Genomic DNA, 7,939 nt, shown 5'->3' with positions numbered 1-7,939 from the left:
ATGAAATTCCTCATTGTTTTTGTTGCCTTATTTGCCATTGCTTTGGCAGCCCCAAAACCCGATGAACATGCTGATATCCTAAAATCCCATTCGGAAGTTGATCATCATCATTATTCATTCGAGTAAGTTACTAAATTGTTTAAGTCGTTCATATTTATTATTGTTTCACTTATTTTAGTACTGAGACTAGTGATGGCATTCATCGCCATGAACATGGTGAAGTTAAGGATTATGGTAAAGAACATGCCATACTGGTTCATGGTTCCTATTCCTGGAAGGATCATCATGATGGTAAAGTTCATAAGGTTGAATATTATGCCGATGATCATGGCTATCATCCTACCCACACCACCTCTGACAGCCATTAAAATGGATTCTTATGAAAAACTTCAGCTAGTGAAGGCTGAGAAAAATGCATTCAATAAAGATACAATAATATATTAATAAATAATTTAAGTAATTGCAATTAAATTATAATTCTATTCTAAATTTATTCTGTTGACCGAAATATCGATTTCCGACTACATGAAATGTACACTCCAAAAAAAGTGAACCTTTTTGGTGTTAAAGCAAATTTTGAGAAAGTTTCCTTGACTTAAATATTTTTGTTAAAACGTTAGTTAAAAGCAGGGCTGTGGAGTCGGAGCCGGGGTCTGAAGATTTTACTGGAGTCGGAGCCGGAGTCGTAGAAATTTTGCTCGACTCCGACTCCGGCGAAACAAACTTTGAAAAACACTTCATATCCTATCCTATCGAACAACGAAAAACCAAGTAATGGATTTCAGACCATTCATAGGGTATTTAAATGGGTGAAATTTCACGGTGATATAAAAAGTAGGTTTCAATAGAATATGGGCTGAATTGATCAATTTAAGACAATACACGATCGAAGAAAATTATATGTTTTTAGCTCATTATATTTTAGTGCATATAATGTTCATAAACTAGTATAATATGTTCACGACATATATGTTAATATGTTAGGTTAGGTTAGGTGGCAGCCCGATGTATCAGGCTCACTTAGACTATTCAGTCCATTGTGATACGACATTGGTGAACTTCTCTCTTATCACTGAATGCTGCCCGATTCCATGTTAAGCTCAATGACAAGGGACCTCCTTTTTATAGCCGAGTCCGAACGGCGTTCCACATTGCAGTGAAACCACTTAGAGAAGCTTTGAAACCCTCAGAAATGTCACCAGCATTACTGAGGTGGGATAATCCACCGCTGAAAAACTTTTTGGTGTTCGGTCGAAGCAGGAATCGAACCCACGACCTTGTGTGTGCAAGTCGGGCATGCTAACCATTGCATCGGTGGCTAATTAATATGTTAGAACATATGTTTGGGACATTACATTTTCTTAATTAATTTCGTATAAACATATAAACCGAAAAAAGTAAACTGTAAAGTAAAGTAAAGGAAGAATAAGCTAACTCGTACGAAAATTGAACTAAATTTTGGCTCCGGAGGTCAAATTTGGAGGACGGTTTATATGGGGGCTATATATAACTGTGAACCGATGTGGACCAATTTTTGCATGGATTTTAGAGACCATATACTAACACCACGTTACACATTTGAACCGGATCGGATGAATTTTTCTCTTCCACGACCTCCGGAACGGTCATAAACCGAAAAAAGTTAACTGTAAAGTAAAGTAAAGGAAGAATAAGCTAACTCGTACGAAAATTTAACTAAATTTTGCTACACATTTTGAGATTTCCACAAAGCGTTGTTAAAACCAAGAAAATTTAATCCCCTGTTGTACTTTTTAACTACAGTTCAGAAATTACACCCTCTAATAGAAGAAAATATTAACTAAAAGTTAAGAAGAAAATCGCTGGCGCCAAATCATGACCATTTTAACCATACAGTAGTTCATTCTTACTATTTTTGGGAATCATATGAAAATTTTCATTGGCTTTAGTTCATATTGAACTTATGCGTACGGTCATCGAACTTTATACTCATATTTAGTTCATAAAATATTTGAGACAAAAAACCAAAATTTCATTGGGATGTGGAAAATTTCGCAAAAAGTAATAAAATTTAACTACTAACAAATAATTTTTTTAGAATAAAAATAAGTAAAATTTAGCGTTAGTTTAACTACGGAATATTTTTTCTGTGTATATATTTAGAACAGTACGAGAGAGAGAGAGGGAGAAGAAAAAATTACAGATGGCGGCGGAGATAGATAACGAAAGACATATTAACGCTTTCACTACCGAAATAAACCTAATGTTAACAAGTAGATACGGCCGTAAGTTCGGCCAGGCTGAAGGTTATGTACCCTCCACCTTGGATTGCGTACACTGAAAAAACAGTGAACCCACCAGGAAGAAAACTTTTGGTTAATTTTAGAAAATTTTAATATTTGTAGAAAATTTTACCTAAACAGTATTACAAACGCTGGCATCACGCCGATATCACAAAAATAAGTAAATATTTTTCGACAAATTCAAGAACATTTATTGGACATAATTAAGTTTTTTCTCATGTTAAAGAAAATTTTGTAGTTTTAAGGAAAAAATTGGAGTTAAAATTTGCAAGAATGTCTTTAGTGACATATGAAGTTCATGGTGAACGCATTTCTAGTAAAATTTACAAATTTAAAGAACTAATGAACTATGTTGTGAGAAATACGAATTTAGTAAATCTTTATGCTTAATTTATTTATAATTTTTTCCGTTTTTTAGTGAATTTAACTAACGTACGCAAAAAAGTATTAGAGTAAAGGCAACTTTCTCCAAACATAATAATTCCATGAACTAAAATAAAGTTAAATTGGCTTTAGTGAAATAGAGCGTTAAGTTTTTTTGAGTGTAGAAACTTCTACTAAAGACTGTCATCCACAGACGAATTACTTGGGTTGAGGTAACACTTGCCGATGGCAAGGTTTCTTAAAACTTCCTAAAATCGTATTCTAAAGTGTACACTAATAGAAAAAGTTTCGTTATATTAACGAAATATGTCGATAAAAGTCAACCAATGAAACAAATTCGTTAATACGTAATTTTGACAAAATTTTCTATATAAATACAATTTGGACAACATTTTCTATAGAAATAAAATTTTGGTAGATTATTTTTGGCTCGAGTGGAAACCATATATATGAACCGATATGGACCAATTTTTGTGTGATTGGGGATCGGCTATATATAACTATAGACCGATATGGACCAATTTTGGAATGGCTGTCAGCGGCCATATGCTAACACCACGTTCCAAATCTGAACCGGACCGGATGAATTTTGCTCCTCCAAAAGGCTCCGGAGGTCAAATTTGGAGGACGGTTTATATGGGGGCTATATATGTAATTGTGAACCGATGTGGACCAATTTTTGCATGGATTTTAGAGACCATATACTAACACCACGTTACACATTTGAACCGGATCGGATGAATTTTTCTCTTCCAAGAGGTTCCGGAGGTCAAATCTGGGGAACGGTTTGGGGGATATATTTAATTATGGACCGATGTGGACCAATTCTGTCATGGTTGTTAGAGACCATATATCAACATCATGTACCAAATTTCAGCCGGATCGGTTGAAATTTGCTTCTCTTAGAGGATCCGGAGAACAAATCTGGGGATCGGTTTATATGGGGGCTATATATAATTATGGACCGATGTCGACCAATTTTTGCATGGTTGTTAGAGACCATATACCAACACCATGTAACAAATTTCAGCCGGATCGTATGAAATGGGGATCGGTTTATATGGGGGCTATATATAATTATGGACCGATGTGGACCAATTTTTGCATGGTTGTTAGAGACCATATACCAACACCGTGTACCAAATTTCAACCGGATCGGGGAAAATATGCTTCTCTTAGAGGCTCCACAAAGCAAATCTGGGCGTCCGTTTATATGGGGGCTATACGTAAAAGTGATTCGATATGGCCCATTTGCAATACCATTCGACCTACATCAATAACAACTACTTGTACCAAGTTTCAAGTCGATAGCTTGTTTCGTTCGGAAGTTAGCGTGATTTCAACAGACGGACGGACGGGCGTGCTTAGATCGACTCAGAATTTCACCACGCCCCAGAATATATATACTTTATGGGGTCTGAGAGCAATATTTCGATGTGTTACAAACGGAATGACAAAGTTAATATACCCCCCATCCTATGGTGGAGGGTATAAAAACTTTTATTTTTCTTCCGTTTTTAGTTGTACTACGAGAGAGGTTCGGAAACTTCTTATCCTAGCACAAAAAGCGTGGTATAAACAGAAAAAAGTTTTGGAAACTTCCAACAGAGATGAACACATGTTAAATTTTGTTTCGATCTGGCAATTCCTTCATATAGAAATAGGTGTAAAAAAAAATGCATCCGCAATTTTTTTACAATGGGAAAAATTAGAAATGCGTGGTGTCATTAAATATTTACATAAAAAAGGTTTATCGGGACAAGAAATTCATAATGATATGGTGAATGTGTTAGGTGAAAGTGCTCCTTCATATGCAATAGTAAAAAATTGGGTTGCTGAATGTAAACGTCGTCGTACAAGCACTGAAGATGAACCATGTAGTGGGCGTCCAAAAACAGCAACAACAACAGCAATTGTAGCCAAAGTGCATGATATGGTATTAAATGATCGACGACTAAAAGTGCGTGAAATTGCTAATATCATGGGCATCTCAAATGATCGAGTCCATTTAATTTTGCATGAAGAACTACAGATGAAAAAGCTTTCTGCAAGATGGGTGCCGCATTTGTTAACAGTCGACCAAAAACGCATAAGAATGAACATTTCTCAAGCTTGTTTGGATCGAAATAAAATGGATTTTAAGCGTCGTTTCATAACTGTTGATGAGACATGAATCCACCGCTTTACTCCAGAGACAAAAGAACAATCCAAACAATGGACTGAAGCTGGAGGAAGTGCCCCAAAGAAGGCAAAAACAATTCAATCGACTGGTAAGGTTGGGACATCAAAGGTATTTTATTGATTGACTATCTGCAAAGTGGTAAAACAATAAATTCAGAGTACTTTTGCAACCTTTTGGATCAATTAAATGTACAAATTCGAGAAAAATGTCCTGGCTTACAACACAAAAAAAATTAATTTTCATCAAGACAACGCACCAGCGCACAAGAGTGTTTTAACAATGACTAAAATCAACGAATTAAAGTACAAGTTGCTTGACCACCCACCTTATTCTCCTGATTTAGCTCCCAGTGACTTTTACTTGTTCCCAAATCTAAAAAAATCCTTGCTGGCAAGCATTTTACCTCAAATGAAGATGCAATTACATTTGTAGACCTTGAGGAAAACTATGTTATTTTAATCAAGGGATAGAATTGCTAGAAAAGTGTTGGACTAGGTGTATTGAAGTTTCAGGAGATTATATTGAAAAATAGATAGGCTAAGAAGTTTCCGAACCGCCCTCGTAACAGAATGTAGAACGAAAATTGTCATTTTGAAAACCTACCTCAATTACTTCCCAGCAAAAAAAAAAAACGTCGCCAAAAAAGTAGTGAAAATGTTCTTTTTGGATCCGGAAGTAGTGCAAAATTGGCGCAGAAGCGATGAATTTAATATGGGCTTGTCATAGGACGTATGTCTACCATTTCAATAACCTTTGCAATGAATTTGCATCACTTCTTAAGGTGTGATCCGAATTCATTGTTTTGAATGTGAATTAAAAAATTGTATAATACTTTGTCAAATAAATAATTTTTATAAATTTTTATGATTTTTAATGCATTCTAACGCTTGTCTGAAACGATTGAATTAAAATATTTTGAAAAATTCGCAATATTTCTTTAATGGATTTAGAATTGTTTTCGACAAAATTTCAATAATTGGTACCATTTTATTAATGCCTACCCTGTTTTAAACCTTTTTGAAAAAAAAAATTTCGTATTTTTCGTTAATTGTTAAAGAAGTTTATAAAAATGTATTTTAGACTTCACCAATATGGACAATGTTTATAGCTTATTTAGATTAAAGCCTCTACTTTAAAATAATATCGAGAAATAAATCGAAACTAAGTAGGAAAATAGAATTTGGTGTCTTTTACGAATGTCCTTCTAAGTGGACATCGGTATATATATTGTATATAAATCGGTACATATATTGTATATAAATAAATGTTTGGGGTGTAATATACAAATAAATTACATAGGTCTTATACCCTGAGCCACACTGTGGAACGGGGTATAATAAGTTAGTGCATATGTTTGCAGAAGACGACGAGCTAGACATGTGCACGCAGAGAAGAAACATGATTGTCACAATCATATTCGAAGAGCAAAATAATATGATAGGAGCTATTTTTGCGGCGACCATGTAACATTTTAACCTGCAACCACGTTGGCTCAGTGAACATGGTTATAAGAAAAATGTAATTGTCCTCATCTAAAATGGTATTATATTGATAAAAAGAATTTTGTTTGAATGAAAAGAAAATGGTCACGATTTAAAATGTTATGGTATTCATTAAAAATGTTTTTCTCCTAGTTAAAAGAACATGGTCACAACCTAAAATGTTTTGATCTTTATGAAAAAACTTTTTTCATCGTCGAAAAAAGGACGCCACTTGAGAAAAGAAAACACAAAATTAACTTTATTTGTTTGTTTTTATTTATTTATAAACAAATTCATTGTTTATTTGTATTTATAATGTCGTTCAAGCAAACATCATATATTTTTACACACTCTATTTTATTTCAATTTCAACAATAAGTAATTATTTCATATTTACATCGTGCCCATCAAATGTACAAACGCAGACATCATGTAACTGCAAATAAAAAAATGATACCATATAGCAAAATGCAGGACAAAAAACAGGTACATTTTTTCAATTACACTTTCTTTTTTTGTGTTCACATAAAACCACGTACCACTTCTGAATAAATAAATTAACACAAAACACAGTAAATCCGTATTCTCCGTCCATTCCAAGAAACTATCAACACACGACTGACGTGCAAAATAAAAATCGTGTGTACCTGCTCAATGTTTTTATAAAATTCTTTTCGCTGCAAACATGTTAAAAAATTAAATGGTCACGAATAAAATGTAAATGGTCTTTATGGCCATGTAATGGTTCTGGACATGTCTATACTTAACCTATACTTTTTTCCCTGTAAAAAAGTAAAAAAAAATTGAATGGTCAGGTACATGATTTTCCCGACCATTTAATGATCTAAAATTCTATCATTTAAATGATAGAACATGTTTGCGGTATTTGAGAACCATTCAAATGCTTATTGCCACCATACATGTTTCCCCGCTCGAAAACTATGTTTACAAAGACAAAATACATGGTTTTCGCGACAATTACATGCTCTAGATAAGCATTAAATGGATGCGGCAACCATGTCCAAACATGGTTTTTCTGTGCGTGTGGCTAGGCTAGATTAGGTATAGTGGCACCCCGATATTTCAGGCTCACTAATTAGTCCATTGTGGTACCACAGTGATGAACTTCTCTCTTATCACTGAGTGCTGCCCGATTCTGTATTTAGCTTAATGACTAAAAAAAGTGATCCCTCTATTTCACTAAAGCCAATTTAACTTTATTTTAGTTGATGGTATTATTATGTTTGAAGAAATTTTCCTTTACTCTAAACACGGGAATTTTTTTTACACAAATGGAGCTAAATTCGTACTTCTCACAACATATTTCATTATTACTTTTAATTTATAAATTTTACTACAAATGCGGCCATCTTGAACTTCGTATGGCACTAAAGACATTCTTGCAATATTGAACTTCAATTTTTTTCTTCAAACTGTTAACAATTGAAAACAAATATGTCTTATAAATTTTTCCTGAATTTGTCAAAAATTATTTACTTATTTTTGTGATATCGCCGTGATGTGAGCGTTTGTAATACAGTTTAGTTAAAATTTTCTAAAATTAACCCAAATTTTCTAAAATTAACTAAAACTTTTCTTCCTAGTGGGTT

The 7,939-nt window shown here is 33.8% G+C and overlaps 1 protein-coding gene across 1 annotated transcript; it reads left to right on the top strand.

Annotated features, from left to right (window-relative positions):
- LOC142231756 (larval cuticle protein 65Ab1-like) lies at window positions 1–368 on the top strand. Its single transcript, XM_075302390.1, has 2 exons — window positions 1–122; window positions 179–368. Exons 1-2 carry the CDS (start codon window positions 1–3, stop codon window positions 366–368), a joined length of 312 nt encoding a protein of 103 aa, XP_075158505.1.
- Window positions 369–7,939: the final 7,571 nt, after the last annotated feature.

The sequence above is a fragment of the Haematobia irritans genome, chromosome 1, assembly GCF_050003625.1.
Source record: "Haematobia irritans isolate KBUSLIRL chromosome 1, ASM5000362v1, whole genome shotgun sequence".
NCBI classification, from domain to species: domain Eukaryota; kingdom Metazoa; phylum Arthropoda; class Insecta; order Diptera; family Muscidae; genus Haematobia; species Haematobia irritans.
Note: the sequence above shows the minus strand (reverse complement) of the source record. Positions and strands in the feature narration are given on the sequence as shown.